At 44.3% G+C, this 24,215-nt stretch overlaps 2 protein-coding genes across 4 annotated transcripts in view; one reads left to right on the forward strand and one right to left on the reverse strand.

Annotated features, from left to right (window-relative positions):
- Positions 1 to 758: 758 nt before the first annotated feature.
- MEST (mesoderm specific transcript) lies at positions 759 to 20,793 on the forward strand. Of its 2 annotated transcripts, none has more exons than XM_054497312.2 (12): positions 759 to 893; positions 9,840 to 9,994; positions 11,639 to 11,718; positions 12,419 to 12,496; positions 12,620 to 12,756; positions 12,909 to 12,967; positions 14,368 to 14,408; positions 14,954 to 15,024; positions 15,281 to 15,382; positions 17,154 to 17,230; positions 18,439 to 18,502; positions 19,440 to 20,793. In XM_054497312.2, exons 2-12 carry the CDS (start codon positions 9,841 to 9,843, stop codon positions 19,555 to 19,557), a joined length of 981 nt encoding a protein of 326 aa, XP_054353287.1. In that variant the 5' UTR covers positions 759 to 893; position 9,840; the 3' UTR covers positions 19,558 to 20,793. The 2 variants fall into 2 exon arrangements, with proteins under 2 accessions (XP_054353287.1, XP_054353286.1); XM_054497311.2 differs by lacking the exon at positions 759 to 893 and adding an exon at positions 6,556 to 6,821.
- COPG2 (COPI coat complex subunit gamma 2) overlaps positions 20,739 to 24,215 on the reverse strand; it is a 164,177-nt gene continuing 160,700 nt past the window's right edge. For both annotated transcript variants that reach the window (XM_054497299.2, XM_054497300.2), the window contains exons 21-24: positions 23,059 to 23,156; positions 22,183 to 22,321; positions 21,767 to 21,865; positions 20,739 to 21,307 (exon numbers count right to left, since the gene is read on the reverse strand). In XM_054497299.2, coding sequence (XP_054353274.1) covers positions 21,177 to 21,307; positions 21,767 to 21,865; positions 22,183 to 22,321; positions 23,059 to 23,156 — 467 coding nt within the window. In that variant the 3' untranslated portion in view covers positions 20,739 to 21,176. The remainder of the gene's footprint in view (positions 21,308 to 21,766; positions 21,866 to 22,182; positions 22,322 to 23,058; positions 23,157 to 24,215) is intronic.

The raw sequence follows: 24,215 nt of genomic DNA on the forward strand, positions 1-24,215 counted from the left end.
TTGGAAGCCAATTAGGAGGCAGTAGTCCAGGTGAGAAATAATGCCCCGAACAAGGGCAAATGGCATTAGGAATGGAGGGGAGCAAGATGAATTCAAGAGACCCTTGGGAGGTAAGATGAAAAGGATGGGGAGGAGGGAACTTGTTGGGATCTGTATCCAAGGGTACCCGACCCCTTGGCCTCATTCCTCTGTTCCACAGCGGTTGGTGACAGTGTGTGGGAGGCAGGGGTGGATGGAAGTGCATTAACCAAGATACAGACTAGAAAAGGAAGCATCAGTTCTTAGGACAGGGGTCAGTTTGTAGTGTGGGAAAGAGGAGGTAGAGAAAGGGTAGTGAATTTCACCTAGCCCTTGTTGAGTATGTGATGTCTGTGTTCGCCATGTGAACAGCAGAAAGCAGGCAAATATAAGGATCTAGAGCACGGGGTAGAGGGAGGGCTGGCGATGGAGACCATCTTTAGGGTAATTGCGAAATTAGGGGAATGGCTGAAATACGGAAGGCTCGCCAAAGATCTCTAGGTAGCTAATAACTATCAAAATGTCACTTCTTTGGCCTTCACTTTTATTATGTAAAAGTACTCAGATCAGGCCGAATACAATTTTATTCTCTATCCAATGCCGGAGGCTATTGTCGAAGCCACGGCCTGCCATTTCATACCCTTTGCAATAGGTGGCGCTGACGCCCGGCAGGGAGAAGGCGGCAGCACATGCTGGGCTCGGGGGCGATGGGCTTGTGCGCGGACCTGGCGACGCTCTAGCCCCGAGCCGCGTATTCGTGGCCGGGTCCTCCTTGGGAACAGGGTGAAGGCCGAGAACCTCTGGCCTCAGGAAGCGCATGCGCAACCGGTTCTCCCAAACATGGAGTCCTGTAGCCCAGGTCTTACCTGAATCAGGTAAGAGGCGGGCGGGGAAGGAGTGGAGCCTCCACGTGCACCCTCGCAGCCCGCTCCAGGAGTGGGACTAGCCCTCCTTGGGGGTGTGGCTCGTGTGCGTGGGCCACACCAGTCCTGGGGGCAGGTAAGTGCGCGTGGCCCAGGAGGCGTGAGGCTGTGCTGGCGAGGGAAGGGCTCCCGGGGCGCGTGGGTCCCCGCACGAGGTGCGCCGCCGCGGGTCCAGAAGAGGGCCACGTGGGCGAGAGCCTCGGTCGTCGTCTCCCAGCACCTCGGGGTCGTAGAGAACACAAAAGTCACACAACCCTTGCCGAGGCTTGACCCCCGCGACAGCGTTTAGTCATTCCGTTAGCTGGCTCCACCCGCCCTCCTGGGCGTGGGGACTCGATTTCTTGGGAGGCTGCGCCTTCCTACTTGTGGGACAGCCAGCCTTGGAGGTAGGAAAGGTCGCAGGCACACGGGTGTGACCGAGTGGTAGAGGGCGCGGCTGTTCGGGGTCGGAGCTGCAGGTGCCGGTCCAGGCGCTGGGGTCACCAGGGCGGAGAGCGGCAGTGGTGGCGCGGCTGGGGGCCTGGTTCAGGGAGGGGGACAGCTGAAGAAGGTGTGAGGTGAGGAGAGCAATCGAGGAAAACGGAAGCACCTGCTCCTGGTTGACTCATTCTGGCTGGAGGCATAATCTAATGTGGTAAAGTAGTAAAAGGAAAAAAAAAAACAAAAACGAGAAAGAGCGACTGTGCTTGTGCTGAAGCCCTTTCCTCCCCAGGCAGCTAGGAAATTGCCTGTCTGAAAGAAAGTAGCTGTTTTCCTCAGGGGACTGTGGTGAGCGACAAATGAGATGATATATGTGAAAGGGTAAAGAGCTATAAAAATGCAAGATTCTGTTACTTAATTAGAATCCTTCAGCCTATTTATCTGTTTGAGTGGATAAAATGTCCTCTAGGTGCGGGATAGTGGGGCAGGAGTACCTGGTGAAGAAGTACCAGCTGTGGGATAATGGGATGTGTGGAGTAATGCAGAGAGTGTGTGAAGATAGTTTAGGGGTGCCCACTAATACTGTCACCTGGAGAAACAACCGTCTGTCATTTAGGGTCATCTTATTTGGGTAAGAGATTATTCAGTTCCACTGCTTCCCTCGTCTACCACTCATCTTTTGAGCTTTTTACAGCCAAACACTTTTACTCAAAAATGGGCCTGAAGAGGAACACACCAGTCGCTTCAGGGATATATTGGTTAATTTGTTGTTGTTTTGTTTTGTTTTTGAGATGAAGTCTCGCTCTGTTGCCCAGGCTGGAGTGCAGTGGCGCCATCTCATCTCACTGCAACTTCCGCCTCCAGGGCTCAAGCTATTCTCCTGCCTTAGCCTTCCGAGGAGCTGGGACTACAGGCACACACCACTACACATAGCTAATTTTTGTATTTTTGGTAGAGACGGGGTTTCACCATGTTGGCCAGGCTGGTCTCGAACTCTTGACCTGAAGTGATCCGCCTGCTTCAGCCTCTCAAAGTGCTGGGATTACAGGCGTGAGCCACTGCGCCCGGCCACATTGGTTAATTTGGTTGAGAGCGAGGTCGATGTGATTTTATTGATGATAATGTCTTCAATTTGCTTTGCCCTCAGTACGAAGCAGCATGTTGTACTAAGGGTTCTGGGCTGAGGGACATAACTAGGGAAGACTGAGTTGTGGATTTGTCCCGTCAGTAGAGGATCACCCTGGCCAAATTCCAGTTCGTCTTAGAGCCTTATTTTACATCAGATGGGAAAAGACCTTGCAGGTCATTCATTCAGTCTTACATGCAGAGCTTGCATACCTGCCACAGGGTTACCCAGCCCCCAGTGAACAGAGAATTTGTCCCATCCCAAAATGGCTGAGCCATCCAATCCCTCTAGACAGCCCCTACTGTTGGAAAATTCTTTATGTTGAATCGACATCTGTTTCTCTACAATTTGCACTCATTGGAGCCATACAGAATAAAATGTCTAATGCTGCTTCCACAAATATTTGAGGACTGCTAACACATTTCCTTCTTCTACTTACTCCACAAGGCTTCTTTTCTTCAAACTAAACATGCCCAGCTATTTCAAACAGGGAGGCAGTGTGGAGTAGTGGAAAGAAGGCCAACTTTGGAGCCAGGCACATCTGCGTTCAGTTCCCAGCCCCTTCACATCCTAACACTTAGCGTTCCGAGCTGCCGTATCTCTCTCTGAAATCTGTGAGTGAAAATACTCATCTAGCCAGGCTACTGTGAGGATCAGGGATATGTTGGGTGAAGATCCATGCTCATGGTAGGAGCTTAAAATACGAGAGCTGTTACACCTTCAGTTTGCAGTTCATTTAGTTGATCTTCTCTGAATACATTCCTATTTGTCTCTGTTTCAGTATCTATCTGCTATGTAGAACAGAATAAAATGCTGTCTGTGAGATCTAACCAGCAGAATAGAGTAGGATTAGCTTATTTTTGGTACTTCCCCTCAGTCTGCAGTCACAGTAGCCTTTTTTAGGGTCCTGTCTTACTGATTCAGTAAGTTTCTCAACCAAAACCCGTTCGTTAACATGTGCTGCTGTTCAACCAAGTTTCTCCCATTATGAAGTGTTTTAGTTGATTTGAATCTACAATGATGGCTTTTGAAAGTGGCAGTCCTGGTTGTGTCTTGCTGTCTCCATAAATATCCTGCACTTGTCATATTATGGATCTCAAACTGGGGTTAGAAAAATATGGTTCTTGAATCTGTGGTACCATCTCTGCTGATCCCATACCACTGTTGTGAATCAGCGAGATAATAAATGCAGAGCTTTCTACATGAATTTTTGCACAAATCTGAGGTCTTATCATGAGGCGGAACTGTGTTAGACTTGGAATGTGACAAGAATGTGTGATAAGCCACTGGGTGAGGGAGTACTACTGCATGAGATATCCTGCACAGTCCAGGATAGCATCTGTCCAGAGGAACTGAAAGGGTGCAACTTCGAGCAAGCCAGAGTCGACTTTGAATTTATGTGTGGCTGTGTGTTTTCTCAGGGCTCCGAGTGTTTTATACCTTGGGTCAAATTCTCCCCCTGCGGAGGAAGCTCCTTTCTGGAAGTAAATCAGGCACATTTAGAAGATTTGTTAACTCTTTGGCTCCTGGGGGATTATGGCCAGCATTTTCTCTCTTAGACTTCCCACAGCGAATTCCTGGTTGGGCCAAGCTGATATCTTTGAGCTGACTTCTGTATTCAGGGTTCTTCCAAACAGGAATATGCTTTCTCTGCCTAAGACCTGGGTTCCATGCCCATCTCAACCTCAATCCCTCCTTCAAGGAAGTTTTTCCTAACTACTCGGCCAGACATCAATAATGTCTGAAGGGAGGATTTTTCCCGAGTGCCAGACTTGGAATTCCTGTTGTCTTCAGGAGCTCTCCGTGGCGCCCCCCGCTTCCCCCAGGGCCTTTAAACTGTTCCTCCTCCAGTCTGCCCACTTGATCCATGTGGGTAGACATATTCCATGGCCTTCAGAATAAGGTCCTTTATGGGGCACTCAGTCCATAAACAGAAAATTGCCTTCATCTTGGATGCTGGTGTTTCTGGCCTGGTGAGAATGAAAGTGTGGAATTGTTTGTAGGACTCAAAGTTTCCATGAACAATAAATATGAAAAATATATAATACAAAGGCTTTTGTTATTGTTATTATTAAAATAGGAAAGTCTTTACCTTTTTGGAAGAACCGATTTAGATTTTGCAGAGTAATTCAGTCTTTAAAAGGTAGTGGTAGTTAAAATAGGTAATCTTTGACTTGTAAAGAGACTAATTTAAATTTTGTTAAGTAACCAATTAAGGCCATAAAGAGTTTAAATCCATCTGTGGCTTCTCATTTTCTCTAGAACAAATTCCTAATTCCCTACGATGAAATTCTCTTGCTAGCCTAATTTTTTGCCGGCTAAAAGGACTTCCCGTTTTCCCCAAACACGCGGCCCTGAGCCTCCGGTGCTTTGCGAAAGCCGTCCCCTCCGGCTGGAATGTTCTTTGTCTCTTTGGTAAATGTCTATTCATCATTCAAGACCACCCTTCCCCCTCCCCTTAATTACTTCCTCCCCTGTGCGCCCTCAAATTCTTGTACTCATTCAAGCAGTATTTATTAGGGGCCAGCTTTGTGGCCGGCACCGTGGCGGGCTCTGGGGATACAAAAGGTGAATAATACTTGGGCTCGGCCTCTGAGGGCCTTACACGTTAGGGAGGAGTGGGTCAACTGCCACAAACGTTGCTAGGAAATTAAAAGGAAAATTTTAAAAAGTGGCAGTTCTTGTCTGTCTTCCCCTCCAGATGGCCCATGTCTTGCTCTCGGGTCGCGGCTATTTCTCATTTATTTCGCACCCCCGGTTCTCAGCGCCCTGTAGGTGCTAAATCAGCATTTGTTTCATGAGTGCTTTTACTGGGGGCAACCAGACCCCTGCAGAAGTGTACCTGTGTTGTGCCACAGGTTCTGATGATAGGCTCATAGGCGGTAGTTTCCTCAGTGTCCGTGGGTCGCCCCCGGTCCCGGGTTGGATGCCCCGCGGTCCAGCGCCGAACCTTTCGGGGTGCAGAGTTGCAGAGCCGCGGAGGGCCTGGGCCGTGCGCAACCGAAGGGAGTCCTGCAGCGCCCCCTCTGGATGCAGCGGGCACCGGCCGGCCGCCCCGCTCACCCGCTCGCACCCCACGTTTGTTCACCAGTATTTCAGTTTACGGTCAGAAAATGAACACAGACACTTCGTGATACTCTACACTTTTCAAAGGCGTAAGGGATGCCTTTTAAAGGATTATGGATTAGAAAAATTCCTCCCTCTTTCTTGTGCTTCTGGGCCCTTGCATTGTGATTCTCTCTTACGTAAATAAAGGGGGCTTTGCTCTCCTAATTGTGCCCACTGTTCTGGGCAGCGCGGACCGGCGCATGCAGAGAGTGGGGCCGCGAGGGCGCTGCTGTGGCCAGGCGTCTGGCATGCTGACCACGTCGCGCTGCTGTAAAGGAAACCTGTCCCGCGCAGTGGCGGTGGCTGGAGTGGGAGAAACCGGACTTTGTGCAACTTTGGCCATAGTGGCCATCCCATGAATCTGTTTACTAGCTTGGTGGTGGGTCCAACAGAGCTTGTTGCTCCCTAGCCGCTTGCTCGTGCCCTTGGTGGTTACCGGTAGTTAAGCTGAGGGCGCATAGGGCCCTCGTGGCTCGCCACCTCTCACGGTTCAGTACCCACGCTTCAAACGAGGGATGGGAGCAGGCGCCACGGACGGCACCCCAGAGCCCTGCTGCCCCTTAGTTTGAGCGGCCATCCTCCTGTGGGGCTTGTGGGCAGCCTGTGGGGTTTGTGGGCGGCCTGTGGGGTTTGTGGTGGTCTAAGGAAAGAGTTGGGGCACTCAGGGCTCTGCTGTTTTTGCCCATGGCCTAACTCGGGGAGGGTTTCTGCAGCAGAATCTCGGGCTCAGGGTTGGCGGTTCACGAAGGAGCAGCGGGGTCTTGGGGAGGGGGCTCGACACCCCTGAAGGTGCCCCCTAAAGGAGCCACTGTTAGAGGAGCACCCCATCTCTGTGGCCATGGCGGTGGTAGAGCGGCTGGGAGGGGCTCTGCGGCGAGCAGGGGAGCAGGCGGTAGGGGTTCTGCGGCGATGGGCGGGCTAGGGGCGGGGCGCGGGTGGGCTCTAAAAGTCGGTGCCCACTCGCTCTGCGCTGCCGCGGCAACCAGCACACCCCGGCACCTCCTCTGCGGCAGCTGCGCCTCGCAAGCGCAGTGCCGCAGCGCACGCCGGAGTGGCTGTAGCTGCCCGGCGCGGCGCCGCCCTGAGCGGGCTGTGGGCTGCGGGCTGCGCCCCCGCTGGCGGCCGGCCCTGCACGGCTGCGGGCTCCGCGGCGCCCGGTGCTCTGCAACGCTGCGGCGGGCGGCATGGGATAACGCGGCCATGGTGCGCCGAGATCGCCTCCGCAGGTGGGTGTGCGGTGGGAACGAGGGGGTGTGGCTGGCCGCCCTGGGACTAGGGCGCGGGCGAGCCGAGGACTGTGTGCCCGTGTCCGAGCTGGGGCTGCCTCTGGGCGAACACTCTACCGACAGGCGGCACGCATTCCGCGCCCGCTCTGCGTACTTGAGGAGGGGTGTCACTCCTGCCCGCAATGGAATGTTCAGAACGCGGGACCTCCTTGGGTTAGGATTTCTAGACCCCGGGATCGCCTTGGTGAGATTTAGGACTTCTGGACCCCAGCGTCATCTTGATATGACTTAGGATCCATAATGACCCTGGTCTCACCCTGATGCGAATTGGGATTTTTAGATCCTGGCATCACCCTGGCGCGATTTAGGATTTTTATACTCAGCCATTGCTGCAGCATGATTTAGGATTTCTAAACCCCAGCATCGCCCTGGTTTGATTTAGGATATTTAGACTCCGGCTTCCCTCTGGTGCGATTCAGGATTTTTAGACTCCGCCGTTGCCGTGGCGCGATTTAGGATTTATAGATCCCGGCAAAACCCTGGTGCAATGTAGGATTTTTAGACCCCTCCATTGCCGTGGTGCGACTTAAAGGATAGACCCCAGCATCGCCCTGGTGCGATTTAGAATTTTTAGAACCCCGGTATCTCCGTGGCGCACCTTAGGATTTCAAGAACAGGATAATCGCAGTGCCGAGATCGCCGTGGTGCAGCTTAGGATTTCAAGACCCAGATATCACGGTGGCGGGAGTCACCGCAGAGTGACTAGAACTCGCAGTGCTCGTCAGCCGCCTTAAGTATTTTTCAGATTTCAGTAACAAGCGCGAGTGAGAACGGCGATGTGACCAAACTCATGTTGCGCAGGGATTGTTCACCTTGGTTTCGCGGGTTTTCAAAGTGGTTCGTCTCGCGGCGACGCCATCAGGTGGGCGGCAGGTTGGGTGGTATTTTTACGGGAGTGTGTTTTTCTGTTTACAAGATGAAGAAATCAAGGCTCAGAAATTTCTGGAAAGTTTGTTACTGGAGTTTGCTTATTGTGTCCGCTCATGGCTCATCAAATAGTTGGGATTTTGGCCAAAAAATGTTTGCTTAACCCATTTTGCCTACTGACTGCTAGGTTGCTTCACTTCTAAAAATCCTAAAAGGTCATGGGGGCATTTTTACTGAGGTAATAAGACAAAAAAACGGCCCCCTGAGAGGTTGCCTCTTTGCTTTCTTGGAGTAAGAGGAGGAGGGTGTGGAGGGGGGTGTCCAGGAGTGGAGTATGTTGGTCGATCGCCTCGTTTTTTAACCCCCACTTTCCTAAGCACCGGCGGGGAAGCATCCCCATTTGCCGCTCTGGCCGCCCCTCCCGGGGCTCTCTGCTGAGTCACTGCAGAGATTCAGGGAACCCGGTGGATGAATGCGATGAGAAGCACTGGGGGAAGGGAGTAATGAAATCCGCACATGAAAATGTATACATTAAAGTACAGGACAGATAGGGCTGGGCAAATAATCGTCAAAACCTAATGCTTTTTGTCATCTGACCTTTCAAGGATATTGGGATATAGCCTGCTATTGTTGTGGGGTGAAAGCTGTGATATAACCATCATGTTCTGGCACTTTTTTGAACCATTTCTAGTATTATCTTGAGAAGTAGGACCAAATGGTTCTCTCCGTCTTATGGACAGGTACTTTGGAGAAAAAAGGAAATGACTGCCCTAGTAATGCCTAAAAAATAGCCTGGGGAGCTGACATTCTTTAAGAAACATGGTTATTTTACCACTGTAAAACCACAGGCTTGTTTTTAGAGTTTAGCAAAAAGTATCGGGGATTTGGGGGGAAAAAGTATCTCGTAAGTTGAAGTTAGTGAACGGGTAGGTAGATTACAGGCAATAGGGAAGAATGTGTGTACAGACGGAAAGCCATTTCCCCCAGGGCTTTAGCAATTAATTTATTTCAGCTCTATGACAACTCTAATTTTAGTTTTGGAGGGTATTTTTTCCATTCTGGCTGTTTTGAGAGAACTTCCATTCTACTGACAATTCTTGATCTGTTGACCATCAGAAGTCATAGACTTGAGACAGAACTGTTGATAATTCCTGTTTGGCACTCCTTGTCAATGTGGATAAACTGACTTGTGCCTTTGAAGTCCTGGGCATGGGAGGGTTGGGTGTACCAACCAGTGCTCTTTTTCCAAAGACAAAATCAATTCTTACACGCTGGGTATGAGTTATGCCTTATCTGGGGGTGGGGGAGCGTCTTAGGAAATTAAATGGAAACTTAAAGAGTCTGCTAAGAAAAGCAGAAATGTAATCTACCGCCTTGACCTCTCAAGAGATTAGATATTCAGGGTCATGACAAAGCTGCTTATGTTGGAATACACAGTGCAGCTATCTTACTTTCACAGACTGTTTACCCTGAGCAGTTTCTCAGCCCAAATCCAGAAAGGAGTACTAAATGGGGCTTCATTTAGGCAGGAGGGCTGAAAATCAGGAGCAGCTCTCTGCTTGAGGACATGTGATAAGTTACTACACACACACACTCTTTAAAACCTGAGATATAGCACATATATATTTTTTGAACATTTTACTGGTGGGGGCTAGTGGGTAGATGGTAGAGCTTTTGGAGTAAATAAGAAAGAAGTTATTTTTTTCCTGGGAAGCCTTGATAAAAGTCAATGAAAGAGTGTCCAGCATTTAAGTCATGTCCCTTTTATTTATATGAAGTCCTCTTCAGCAGGTATTGGGAAGACCACAAGGGTAGGGGCTAAGGGGTTAAAGTCAGGGAGCAGAGGCAGAAGATTATATGTTGAAATAATGTATTTTTTGTCCTTAAGATTAGAATGATGAACAAATATGGCGAGTGCTATGGCAGACAGAGGTTTGATTATAGTCTCGGTCAGCTTTGTGCCTATGTGAAGGGCAATGTAATCATTGCATAGTAACAGCAATCTCCCACCCCATCTTACCAGGTTTTGGTTTGTAGATGAGTGGACAATGTTACCTGACTGCTTACAGTGGGTCTCTGCTTTTCCTACAGGATGAGGGAGTGGTGGGTCCAGGTGGGGCTGCTGGCCGTTCCCCTGCTTGCTGCGTACCTGCACATCCCACCCCCTCAGCTCTCCCCTGCGCTTCACTCATGGAAGTCTTCAGGCAAGTTTTTCACTTACAAGGGACTGCGTATCTTCTACCAAGGTAAGAAGTGGACTATTGGAACACCTGCGTGTATCGGTCACATAAGTCCCAGCTGAGGTATTTATTTTGTGGCTATTGGTCTCTTGTTGCCCCTTAATGATGGAGAAGAGTATCTCTCTCTCTTTTTCTGTGTAGTGTGCTTACAGAGAAGTGCAGAAAACTGCTGGGAGAATGGGGGTTGGGACTGAGATTCCAACCTGCAGACCTTACCTTTTAGTATAAGTTTTCTTTGTAGCTTGATATATATTCCAATATTAGTTTTTTTTTTTTTTTTTGAGCAACCTTAGTGTCAGGTAATATGTAAAATATTAATAGATGTAACCACCATTGGTTCTCTCTCCTTACCATCCCTGATTTCATTTTATCTTTTTCTGTAGATTATTTGTAGTGTAACTGTGATTTAAGTCTTAATACCATTATATAAATTAATTTGCTAGTGATTATTATGACCACTACTTATCAAGTAATTACCATATGCCAGGCACTGAGTTATGTTTTCAGCCTTCATTGTTTAATCTTCACAACAGCATTTGGAGATAGGTGCCATTAACCTCATTTTATAGGTGAAGAAACTGAGAAACAGATTGGAAATGATTTATTTTGAGCGGGGGTCAAGAGCAATAACGAAAAATGTTTGTCATAAACCGTTTTTCATTATTGCTCCTGACCTCCTCTCATTTGCTATATTCAATTAAGTAAGTATACAATTTTTATTATGTTGGCTTGGGTTATTTCCAGTTTTACTGTTTTAAAAAACTATTGTTGAAGGAAAAGCTTCATGTCCGTACAGTTTATTTTTTCCTTACATTTTCAAACTATATTACTTGTATAAATGGAATGATTTTATTTGCACAGATTCTCAAGAACAAAACTCTTAGGCTAAAGTATATACAATTTTTAACTGCTTCTAAATTATTTTTGAAAACCTTATTACCAAATTTTCATGTCACTGGCAGTACATGAATATACCAGTTTTAATCCAATACTATTAGCAAGGTTAATATTGTCTAAATATTTACCTAATTTCGATGATGCTGAATGCTTCCATATTGTCATATGCATTAAAAAAGTTCATGTTTATGTTGATTAAGCCCTTTATATAGCTGACAGGATTTTGTAATAGTTTATTATGTTTTTGATGTTAGATTGGGTCTCCTGCTGAATAAAAAGTGCTGAGCAAACAGCATAAGCTAAAGGTGTTCCTTGGGAATAGTTGCTATATCTTAGAGAATTTCTGTGAGGCCATTCATGGTAAAGTACAAAGAATTTGTAGTTTATGTGTTGTGATCATATGCTTTTAACTGTGAAAATTTACTTTTCGCTGTGAAAAAATTTGCGTATTACAGAACAAAAGGAGAAATGGGGAGATGCTTTTTAAAAACACCGAGGTGAAAGTAAACAAGGTGCCTTCAAGTATTTTCACATAGCATGATTTTTACAGTGTTTTAATATACAGATTAAAAGGAGAAAAGGCCTGTTCTCACCTAACGCAGTTAAGCTTACATTTTAAAAATAATTGTGTCATTTTAATGTCAATTTGGTCACAGTTTCTTGTCCTTTGTATCAGATTACTTAGATTTTAACATCTTCGAGGTTATTTTTATAGGGATTTGGCATAATTGATTGTACTTTCCTTCTTCCTAGACTCTGTGGGTGTGGTTGGAAGTCCAGAGATAGTTGTGCTTTTACACGGTTTTCCAACATCCAGCTACGATTGGTACAAGGTAATGAAGTCAGACTTCTACATCCTACTATGTCTTAAAAAACCTCGGCCAGGCGCGGTGGCTCAAATCCTAGCACTTTGGGAGGCTGAGGTGGGAGGATGACCTGAGGTCAGGAGTTTGAGACCAGCCAGGCCAACATGGCAAAACCCCATCTCTACTAAAAGTATAAAAATTAGCCAGGCATAGTGGCACAAGCCTGTAATCCCAGCTACTTGGGAGGCTGAGGCAGGAGAATCACTTGAACCCGGGAGGCAGAGGTTGCAGTGAGCCGAGATTGCACCACTGCACTTCGGCCTGGGTGACAGAGCGAGAGTCTGCATCAAAAAAAAAATTTTTTTTAATAAAAATTAAAATGACCTCAAGGATTTTGTTGTCAGCACTAGAAGGCTCTTGCACATTTGAATTGCTTTTAAAAAAATATTAAATGTTGAACTGTTCCTTATTTACTGAAGGGAATAATAAACTCCTTGGCACTCTGGAAGGGATCACTGCCAAGTTACCCTCCCTCAACAGGGATTAATCACCAGGAATAAAGCATTTTCCAAGAGGATCATCTGTGGGACCTGTGGTAGTTTCATGGCATTTTCTCTTTATGGAAGTCTGTTAAGCCAAGATAGGGCTGAAGCGCCTGTGCTACTGTAGGTCTGGTGAAAGGGAGGGGCAGGAGCAGAAAGCCCAAATCATCCTTTCTTTCTTGTAGATTTGGGAAGGTCTGACCTTGAGGTTTCATCGGGTGATTGCCCTTGATTTCTTAGGCTTTGGCTTCAGTGACAAACCGGTAAGCGGCACCTATCTGGGGCTGGTGATGGGGTGTGGGGGCAGACGCAGACTGTGAGGGTCAGGCTGGCAGAGAGCTGTCCTCATGACTTCATCCTGTGTATGTGGGCTTTCCTTTCCTCAGAGACCACATCACTATTCCATATTTGAGCAGGCCAGCATCGTGGAAGCGCTTTTGCGGCATCTGGGGCTCCAGAACCGCAGGATCAACCTTCTTTCTCATGACTATGGAGATATTGTTGCTCAGGAGCTTCTCTACAGGTCAGTGGAGCTTCAGACTTCAGCTTATGATGCTAGGAGAGTACATTGTTTCTGGACTCTTTGTATCCTTTTTCTCTCTTGGGAGTTGTCTTCAGCGGTGCACTGGTTTAAGTCTGCTCAGCTACATGTGTGTTCCCTCATCTCCCTTCTAGGTACAAGCAGAATCGATCTGGTCGGCTTACCATAAAGAGTCTCTGTCTGTCAAATGGAGGTAATTGCCTTGGCGGTAGGTAGAAAGTGGGTGTAGTGTAGAAGGGCCATCTTTAGATACAGCGGCACCTAAATGGTAATCTGATAATGTTTCAAGTAGACATAATTAAACTATGGGATCTCTACCTCTTCTGTGCCATCAACTCCTTTGGTGGTCTGACAAGATTTATGGACCCTTTTTCTGAATGTTTTTAAATAAAGAAACAAACAGCATTACAAAGGATAGTGACTTTACTTACATAGTCAATAAAAAGCTGCATTATAGTCATATGTGCTTTTTCAATGCATTAGATAGCAAGTTCTAGTGGAGGACCTAGTAACAGCTACATCAGAAGGAATGAGGAGTGTAAAGACTGTTTGCCATATCTGAAACAACTGCAATAGGTTATGAGAGTATAGGACTGAAGATACAGAAAAAAGCCACAAGTGTTTCTATACTACTATGATGTTAGTGTAGAAAATCCTTACTTAATGTCATCAATGGGTTCTTGGAAACTGTGACTTTAAATGAAACGTTATAATGGAACCAATTTTTTTTCTCATCAATGTTTTAAAGAAAGGATGTTATTCAAGGACCTGCTGTACCTCATTCTGCTTAAAGCCGAAGTTTCCAAGAACCTATCCTGATGTTAAGTGAGGACTTAATTGTATGAGATTCCCCAACTCCTAACTGATGGCAGTGCCAAGTTTCAGTTAGAAAATACCGAACCCCTGATTAGACTTTCTGGGCAGCCAGCTTGCAAGTTCATGAATACCCAAATGTCTCCTGAATGCCTTAAGAGCAGACTGGGAGAGAAATCCGTCTCTCCCTTTATCACTTATGCTCATGGCTTTCTTCCACTGACTCTGAAGAGAAAGGGAAAAGGAAAAACTCTAGGTTTTTTTAAAGGACCTATACTTATTTAAAAACTTCTTGTTTTATTCTTGCAGCCCAAATCATTAACCCTTGTGTTCTGAGTGATAGGGGGAAATGCTAAGGGGAGTCAGAGCCTGGTTATCAGCATTTTGGATGACCATATATTTTCTCCCTGTTTCACTATCTTTAAGATGGGAAAAGTAATTCCAGTGGGATTTATTGTGACCAGTTAAACACAGAATTCCTGGAGAAGTAATTAGATGACAGTTTTAAATTGTTATTTGTAATTCTGTTTTGGTAGTAAAGGTTGCAGAGGTGATGGTGAATAGGGTGGGTAGTTTCTGATAATGGGCTTGCCTTTGACCTAAATGTAGGTAGGCTGGGCGAGGTGGCTTGCACCTGTAATCCCAGCACTTTGGGAGGCTGAGGTGGGAGGACTGCTTGAGCTCGAGACCAGCTGGGCAACCCAGTGAGATCCCGTCTCTCTAAAAAAAGAAAAAAAATTAAAGCTGTAGGTAAATGACTAAGATAAGTCTCTTCTACAGGTATCTTTCCTGAGACTCACCGTCCACTCCTTCTCCAAAAGGTTGGTACTTCACTGATAGACTTTAGTTTTAGGATTTGTACTGACGTAAATAATGCTGGGACCTTTTAAGGGCCATAGCTCCTGTAATCGGCAGTAGTGAAATCCTCTTCCTTGTGAATTTATATTAATGAAGTTACTTTTTCCCTTCTTAGGCAACTAAAGCAGAGGCAGTGGCCCCTACATAAACCCAAAACCAATCCTAAGATAAGAGATCAACAAATATTTGGAGAAATAACAGCTATGGAAAGATCTGTGTTCACAAGCTTGATGTTTGAACAAATTAGGATCCTACTCTAAACTTGAATATATCAGAGTTAAAGTTTTAGGGATTTAGTGAATTGTAGAAAAGTAATCTTAGATGGAATTAGAAATAGATTTGTCTTCTTTGAGAGAAGAATGCGGGTAGGCAAAACAAAATGCCAAGTACCAAACCATTCAGTAGCAGGAGATCTGGCTAAAGATTTAGTTCCTAGTATAAAACCTTTTGCCCTGGTGAGGATCTTCCTCTGGGTTCTTGAGCTTTACTTCCACTTATTCCCCTCCAGCTACTCAAAGATGGAGGTGTGCTGTCACCTATCCTCACACGACTGATGAACTTCTTTGTATTCTCCCGAGGGTAAGTGTCACTGTCAAAGATTGTGGCCTAGAGCAATGTTGTGAAAAGTTGCTGCCATTACAGTTCTGGGCCAAATCCTAAGGCTTGATATTTTACAGCAAAGGTGTTGGCCGCTTGCCAGGGAAGTAGAAGGAATTCATAAATCACTTATGGGTCAGACTGCATGGCCCAGACTGCATGGCCTCTGAGGTTCCAGCCATATTGAACATTCTGAGTTCTCCTCACACTTACCTTCCTGTGTTTTGGACTCTTTCAGTCTCACCCCAGTCTTTGGGCCGTATACTCGGCCCTCTGAGAGTGAGCTGTGGGACATGTGGGCAGGGATCCGCAACAATGACGGGAACTTAGTCATTGACAGGTAAGAAATTACCCTTTGCTTTGGTTTCCAGAGAAGTGTTTTTGTGGAGAGTGGGGATTGCTTGTTCTGTTCCTTGCTGGTTTATTCCCTATCACAGGAAGGCTGATGATAACCTATGGGGCAAACCAAAAAGTCATGGTCTATATGAAGAAAGAAATAGAAAACAGAGTGAAACTGGACTCCTTGTTAGTATTAAATGCTTCAAAGTATTGAATCATGGTCGTGAAAGTAGCCTAGTGCCTCCCTCAAGGTACAAGGCTCTTCCTTTTGCCTGTCTTTCTGCAGCAACGGGGAGTAAGAAGGCAGACTTCTCTTTCTCTGTCTTGTACAAAGAATTCCCATGCCTTGGTTCAAATGAGAATGTAGACACTTTCACAAGGGACCCAGAGGTGGTGATAGCTGTAACTACTTGGGATAAGGCTCTGTCTTCTAGCCACCTGGCTCAGTGTAGGTTCCAGTGTTTTTACTGATGGCTTTGCTGGGAATTGTGTGTTAGAGGGAGCCAATCCTCCCACCCTCTCCTAACCCCCAACGGGATCCCTGAACATTTCATTTTAGTATTAAAAAACTGAAGAACAATTAAGACTGTCTTTTAAAATTATATTTTCCTTTCCAAAAAGTAAATACTATTTCTAAGATGAGATATTTGAGGTTCACAAAAATAACTGTCCTGGAGTTGCCAGGCAGAATGAGAAGAATACATGAGTTTGAGTTCTAAAATGTGGCAGTGGTGTCTTACACTGGAGAAAGAGGAATCCTCTCCATTTTATCTGTGGTCAGATGAAGCTTTGTGCTCATCAACATCTACACTTAGAATTTTGAAGTAGATGTTGGCTGGCCACAGTGGCTCACGCCTGTAATTTGAGCACTTTGGGAGGCCAAGGCGGACGGATCACATGAGGTCAGGAGTTCGAGACCAGCCTGGCCAACATCATGAAACCCCGTGTCTACTAAAAATACAAAAATTAGCCAGGTGTGGTGGCACACGTCTGTAATTCCAGCTACTCAGGAGGCTGAGGCACAAGAATTGCTTGAGCCCAGGAAGCGGAGGTTGCAGTGAACTGAGATCATGCCACTGCACTTCAGCCTGGGCACAGAGTGAGGCTCCGTCTCAAAAAAAAAAAAAGAAAAAAAAAAGTAGAAGATGTTAACACAGAAGATCATGTGTTACAATCCTCTTATTTTAAAAATGGGGAGGCTAGTCAGGTCCTTTGGCACATGCCTATACTCCCAGCTACTTGGGAGGCTGAGGTGGGAGGATCTCTTGAGGTCAGGAGTTATAGCTGTAGTGAGCTATGATTGCACCTGTGAATAGCCACTGCACTCCAGCCTGGGTAACATAGGGAGACCCTGTCTTTTAAAAAACAAACCAACAAATGAGGAAACCGAGTTGAAATATCTGTGTTATATATTTGAGTCAGAGAGGTAGGTAGTGGTGGAGCCTAAATTGGAACCTTAGACCTGGGCTTTTTAGTTACATAAAATCCAAACCAACTATCAGCCTTTCTAGATCTCATTCCCTGCTTAATAAATACACAAAACCACTAATTCTTATATTGATAGTAGGCATAATCACTACTAGAGCTACATGGTGGTTAACTCTAGAGGTTAACAGAGATGGATAGATTAAGTGGGAGATTTCCAGGAATGCTAAACTGCTTCTGGATTAAGAAATTGTATCTTGTGTTCCTTGTGGCTGTTGTTATGCCCTTGAATCCCTGTAACAGTAAAGGTTTCTTGTTCTGCGCATGCTGACTTACCTGTCCTACAGTCTCTTACAGTACATCAATCAGAGGAAGAAGTTCAGAAGGCGCTGGGTGGGAGCTCTTGCCTCTGTAACTATCCCCAGTGAGTATTTTTATATTATTGATAGGAAACTGAAGGACTATAGGGTTAAAATAATTGCAACTCCTTTATACAATTAGGGTTACCAGATTTAGCAAATAAAAATATAAGATATCCAGTTAAATTTGAATTTTAGATGAACAACAAATGCTTTTTTAGTATTTAAGTATATGTTGTACAATATTTGGGACCTACTTACACCAAAAAAAATCATTTTTCATCTGAAATTCAAATTTATCTGGGTATCCTTTATTTTACTGGCGACTGTACTCATGACATCTGGAACAGTGATGTGTGTGTAGAGTGAAGTATATAAAAAGCTGAGACATTACTGTAAAGGTAGTCGGTATTACTGATTTCTGTGGTGTGCATTGTCAGTGACTGCCACATTACATGCTGAATTGCTCGGATGGAAGGCTGTTTGGATTACTAATCAAGAGGCTATAGGTGGTTTGTGCTTATTTGTCTTTTCATTCTTACAGATTAAAAAAAAAATTACAGTGTTTCACACATAGTGATAGTGCTCAGGAAATTATTGGTTGATTTCAAATGTCAAGGGTCTGTTATAACTGAAGAGAGCCTTAAAGAATGATAGTATCCTGGACTTAGAGAATGTTGAAAGTTGGGCATATTCCATTTGGTCCAGGGTGCAGGAGAGCTGGATGAGGGACCAAATGGTTGTCTGTAGGAGGAGATGTGTCCAATGAATGAACTGGTGCGTGCCTAGCAGTTCTTTAGAGGTTACCTAATAAAACAAGCTAGGTTTTCTATCACACAAAAAATTATTTATAGAAAATATTTTCTTCGGCTGGGTGAGGAGGCTCACGTCTGTAATCCTAGCTCTTTGGGAGGCTGAGGCGGGAGGACTGCTTGAGCCCAGGAGTTTGGCACCACTCTGGGCAACACAGTGAGAACAATTTTTCTCTACAGATAAATTTAAAAGTTAGCCAAGTGTGGTGTTGCACACCTGTATGTAGTCTCAGCTACTGAGGACACTGAGGTGGGAGGATCACTTGGGCCAACGAGTTTGAGGTTACAATGAGCTATGACTGCACCACTGCACTCCAGCCTGAGCAACAGAGAGAGACCTTGCCTATTATAATAAAAAAAGGAAGAAGAAAACATTTTTTTTTGGAGAGGAGTTAATTTTAGGGTGGGAGTAGGACAGATGTGAGAGCTGTTAAGTATTTCATTCCTTTTCTCTTTTCTAGTTCATTTTATCTATGGGCCATTGGATCCTGTAAATCCCTATCCAGAGTTTTTGGAGCTGTACAGGTGAGTCTCCCCGAGAGAGGTCTATGTTTCGTTAGTATCTCATCCTGACAGTGGTAAACAGAATTGCCTGTTGAGGGCTATTGGCTCTAGCCATTGTCTCTAACCTCACTGGCTGTTCATCCAGGAAACAATAAAAATATTGAGTTGAGGAATCTTATTCTAACATAATTGTAGTATCAAGACATTCAGTTATACATTCTCTTGATTTATACATAGTCTGTTTTTACTGTCATGACTGCTACATATTCCTTGGTGTACAAAAAGCTCTCATGTGAGTCAAAGGTTGAAAGTGGATATATCCTACAAAGTGTTTGTTTTAGTCTGATTGTAAAGCCAATTCATTGATTTAGGCTGAGCAGATGGCAAGGAGAGATTGAGAAGAGCTCATTGTGGAAAAGTGCCTTCTCATTGGTTGCTATTCTCTCTAGGTACTTATTTGGAAGGTATCAGAATATGAAATCTTGATTATGTCACATAAGAATGTTCCATACCTTCCTGTGGCCTACTGGATACAAGCTAGTAGTAAACAGCTTGCATATAATTTTAAATAAAATACCCCCTCTCATCTCCTCCTGGGATTAAGGGAAGATCCTTGGTTATCTCTGCTTGGGCAGTGAGTTGCTGTGTGATCCACTTGTTTGATGCTTCATCCTTCTCTAAGGAGCTGAAAGTCATCTTGCTTTGACAATTGTTGCAAAAGTGTTATATTTTCAAGCTGCTGTTTGTTGGATTATGAACATTTAAAAACTAGTTTGTATAAATGGAATTGGCAAGTTTATCTGCTTAAGATACAATTTCAGAGTAGAAGGTGAATAAGCTCTTTGGTGGCTCCTTCCAGTGTGGTGTGTCCACAGGGTCATTTACTGGGGCTTCCCACTGGCTTACATCCCTCCCCCTCCAGCCTCAAGTTCACCTGCGTGCTGTTCTCTTCCACTAGGAAAACGCTGCCGCGGTCCACAGTGTCGATTCTGGATGACCACATTAGCCACTATCCACAGCTAGAGGATCCCATGGGCTTCTTGAATGCATATATGGGCTTCATCAACTCCTTCTGAGCTGGAAAGAGTAGCTTCCCTGTATTACCTCCCCTACTCCCTTATCTGTTGTGTATTCCACTTAGGAAGAAATGCCCAAAAGAGGTCCTGGCCATCAAACATTATTCTCTCACAAAGTCCACTTTACTCAAATTGGTGAACAGTGCATAGGAAGAAGCCAGCAGGAGCTCTGACTAAGGTTGACATAATAGTCCACCTCCCATTACTTTGACATCTGATCAAATGTATAGACTTGGCTTTGTTTTTGTGCTATTAGGAAATTCTGATGAGCATTACTATTCACTGATGCAGAAAGACGTTCTTTTGCAAAAAGACTTTTTTTAACACTTTGGACTTCTCTGAAATATTTAGAAGTGCTAATTTCTGGCCCACCCCCAACAGGAATTCTATAGTAAGGAGGAGGAGAAGGGGGCCTCCTTCCCTCTCCTTGAATGACGTTATGGGCACATGCCTTTTAAAAGTTCTTTAAGCAACACAGAGCTGAGTCCTCTTTGTCATACCTTTGGATTTAGTGTTTCATCAGCTGTTTTTAGTTATAAACATTTTGTTAAAATAGATATTGGTTTAAATGACATAGTATTTTAGGTATGATTTAAGACTATGATTTACCTATACATTATATATATTTTATAAAGATACTAAACCAGCATACCCTTACTCTGCTAGAGTAGTGAAGCTAATTAAACATGTTTGATTTCTGAATAAATTGAACTAAATCCAAACTATTTCCTAAAATCACAGGACATTAAGGACCAATAGCATCTGTGCCAGAAATGTACTGTTATTAGCTGGGAAGACCAATTCTAACAGCAAATAACAGTCTGAGACTCCTCATACCTCAGTGGTTAGAAGCATGTCTCTCTTGAGCTACTGTAGAGGGGAAAGGATTGTTGTGTAGTCCAAGTCACCATGCTGAATGTACACTGATTCCTTTATGATGACTGCTTAACTCCCCACTGCCTGTCCCAGAGAGGCTTTCCAATGTAGCTCAGTAATTCCTGTACTTTACAGACAGGAAAGTTCCAAAAACTTTAAGAACAAACTCTGAAAGACCTATGAGCAAATGGTGCTGAATACTCTTTTTTTTAAAGCCACATTTCATTGTCTTAGTCAAAGCAGGATTATTAAGTGATTATTTAAAATTCACTTTTTTTTAAATTAGCAACTTCAAGTATAACAACTTTGAAACTGGATTAAGTGTTTATTTTCTATTAATAAAAATGAATTGTGACAAAAGTGGACTCTGGCTTCCCCCCCTCCCCCCCCCCACCCCACCCCTCTGGGATAAAAATTTTCCAGCATTGCCAGGAGCTTTCAGGTACACATTAAAGAATAAAATGAAGTTAAGCAGCTGCAGTATAGGATAGTATTTGATTTTCAAGATCACCCGAAGCTGCACCTATCGTCCCAAAGCTGACCAAGTAGAATAAAAAGAAAAAAAAAACAACCCATGCGCAAAGATAGACATTTGCTTGATCTGCTGGCTCAGGGCCAAATGTTTAATTTGCTTCTCCAAAGTCATTCATCTTCAAAAGTCTGATTCTGGGAAACTGATGCCACTAGCCTAAAAGCCCACTGACCATGAAGTGTGCATCAGTTTCCTCTTGTCCAGTAAGCATTTATCCAACAGAAGCTAAGATAACATCTACAGGTGTTCTCTCTTTGCTTCTGACAGTCACCTGCATGGTCACTCCATCGGCTAAGGCCAGCCTGGACCTCACCAATAAATCATAGCCACCTCTGAATATACCTGAGAGAAAAAAGTGAGGAAAACCATATTAAGAACCGAAAACAAGCACTGGATAATGAAATTTATCATGCTGTTCCTGCATCTCCTTTCTATTTATTAGTTTAGCTTTTCCAGAGACTTGTGGAAATTGAATCCTACGCATAAATTCCAAATATGTATATTTTTATATTCCCATGAAACCAGGTACATAGAAGGTATTCAAAAATACCAACTTGGAGTACTCAAAAGGAATGTTGGTGGTGGCCTTGGTATCTGTTGGAGAGATTTGTTTTAGGCCAAATGTACATCTTAAAAGAAAAACTAAGAATAGCATGCAAAACAAGTTATTCATTTTGACTGGGTATCAAATTGTTACTCATATAATGGGATGATGGCACAACAGCAAAGCATAAGATGCCCCTCTACATCCTATTAAGCTTTGCAAGAAAATGGAAGGAAAATCTGATGGAATCTTCTTACCTGCCAGATAGAGCGAATGGGAATTCTTGTTCTCAGGTACTTTATCGGACCTCTCACATGGCTGCATGCCCAGAAATGTGATGATATTGTTGACAGCCTCTGTGTTGAGATGATGTATGAGATAGTATTAGGAAAGTAAAGCACAGGGATCTCCCTCTGCACCAGTGTATGCTGGGAGCTGGGGTGGAAGGGGCTGTTGGTGAAAGGGGTTGTTGGTGATGTGCAGAGGGAGGCTACTACTGGACTAGAAAATGGCTGATCAATTAGATGATGAAGACAGGGTGCTGGCCTTTTAAGTAAGAGATTTATGAAGTTGTTTTTTTTTTTTTTTAAAGCAGTTCTTCTGGAGTAACAAATATGCCTGTTAGGTGTTATACTGTTATCAGGCGATATACTGATAGCAAAATGGGTCTCACCTTCAAGGGTTTTGGTAGAACTGAGGGCAAAGGTTTCCTCTTTCTCAAAGGTATCTCCCACCTCTTCCCAAGCAGCAGCAAAGTTAGGCTTCAGTACTTTCTGAATATGGTCAGACACAGTCACTTCGAGATCTTCCAGCTAGTGGGTGACAAGCAAGCAGTCAGTAAAGAAAAGTCCTTTCTGTTATAGGGCAAAGATAAAGGAACTAATCAATATGGTCCTCTGGAGCCTAGAGAAAACTCTACCACCAAAATAGTTTAAGTTCTGTAGTCTGGATAAATCTAATGTTGTAGCCCTTAGCAAAGGAAAGCAAGAAAACAGAACATCTGGCAAGAGCCTCAGATCAACATCTGTAGCCCTGAGGTACAGAGTAGTCATGTTGCACCCACACTTGACCACTGAGTTCTGGGCACACGGTACCCTCTGATCATTCACTAAGAGGTTGATATTTCTTAAAAAGTTTTCCCTCCATTCTGTGAAGGTTTTTAAATCCATGATCTGGCTATAAACTAACAGCTGCTGAAGCAAAAACAAAACAAAAAACAAAACCAACCCCCCTCCCCAAATCATTTTAAACAAAACTGATCTCAATGAAAATCATGTCATTATTTTCATCTCTTAATTATCCCTATTATAAAGAAAAAAAGGGTGAGTTTGTTTTAATGATGAAGTGGTAAATCTCAATTCTCTCTGGCCTGATGCTGTCCAGTTACAGAAGAGGGTTAGTCCAGGTCCTCCTAAGTTGTCATCTGTTTCAGAAGAATAGAAATCCCTTAAGTTTATGTCAGATGCTCCTAGAAAAATGTTCTCTCAAGGCAGAAGTCACTTAGTGTTTTGAAGGTGTCAAAGAAAGTCTCTATGCTGGGAAGACTCACCACATACTCATCATCATACCCATCCTCATCTGGAACTCCAGTGTTAGGGTCACAGTCCCGGACTGTAAACTTCATGGTGCAGCTAAAGGTGCCTGCAACTGGAGGAGAAGGAAGGCAAACCTGCATCAGTGGGGAGTGCAAGCGAGACGTTTCCATCATTTCTTAGGAAGTGCCATCTGTACTCAGCACTGTGTTCCACATTTTCCAGTTAAACACACATGCCCTGTTTTCTAGGGTAGTGGTTCTCAAAAGCAGCCTACAAGCGGGTCAGAAAGGCAGTCTCACAAAGCATGAATGTAAAGTCTATTCAACACTGTGGGTTACACCAGTACAGAAATGATAACATGGGCAGACTGTTTCTCTATTGGTATGAAGAAAGCAGCAGAGAGGTACTTTTGGGGGCTTTTTGCCATGCCTATCAAAGGGGCCTAAATGTTGAAAAATAAATATTTTGAGAACCACTGCTGTAGGACCTGACCAAAAAAAAAATACTGATGGTAAAAAGCATACAGATCATCAGATTAACATTGACCAATCTCATCAGCATCTCAATACCATCTTTAGATTGTGGACTGATGGCGGGTCCACAGATCACCAGAGAGAACTTGCTTTATTGGTCAACCTTCAGCCTAAAGTGAGTAGGTCAGTAATGAGTTTCTAGTATTGGTGAAGTCAGTGTCTTAAATGGAAAAGCAAGTGGGCAGTTGTATGTTTTCACACAAGTGGTGTTAAGTAATAAGAAATGGAGGTGGGGGTACATTTTTGGAAAGTGAAGTCTTTATAAAGTAAAGACAGGATTTTCTGAAATTTTTGAAGGAGGGGATTTAGCAAGCAGGGATGAAGAAAAGGCATTTAGGATCTTGTCTGTGGTCTGGAAAAAGCTTATAGGTACAAAAAATATTAGATATTGGGAGAGTTAAAAAGTTATTTGGGGGATAGGCAAGGAGAGGAAAGAACAGGCTCAGATGTGAAGACCTTATATGACAGATTGGGTAATAAGACTTTCATCTGCTCAGTCTTGACTTTAAATTCCATCCATTCATCCATCCACACATGTAGTGACTGTCAATACATGTTGATATTACATGTAAAGGTATAAGCTTATGTGCCAGACACTTGGATAAAAAGATGACTGAGACATGATCTCTGTCTCTAGG

Source organism: Pongo pygmaeus, chromosome 6 (genome assembly GCF_028885625.2).
Source record: "Pongo pygmaeus isolate AG05252 chromosome 6, NHGRI_mPonPyg2-v2.0_pri, whole genome shotgun sequence".
NCBI classification, from domain to species: Eukaryota; Metazoa; Chordata; class Mammalia; order Primates; family Hominidae; genus Pongo; species Pongo pygmaeus.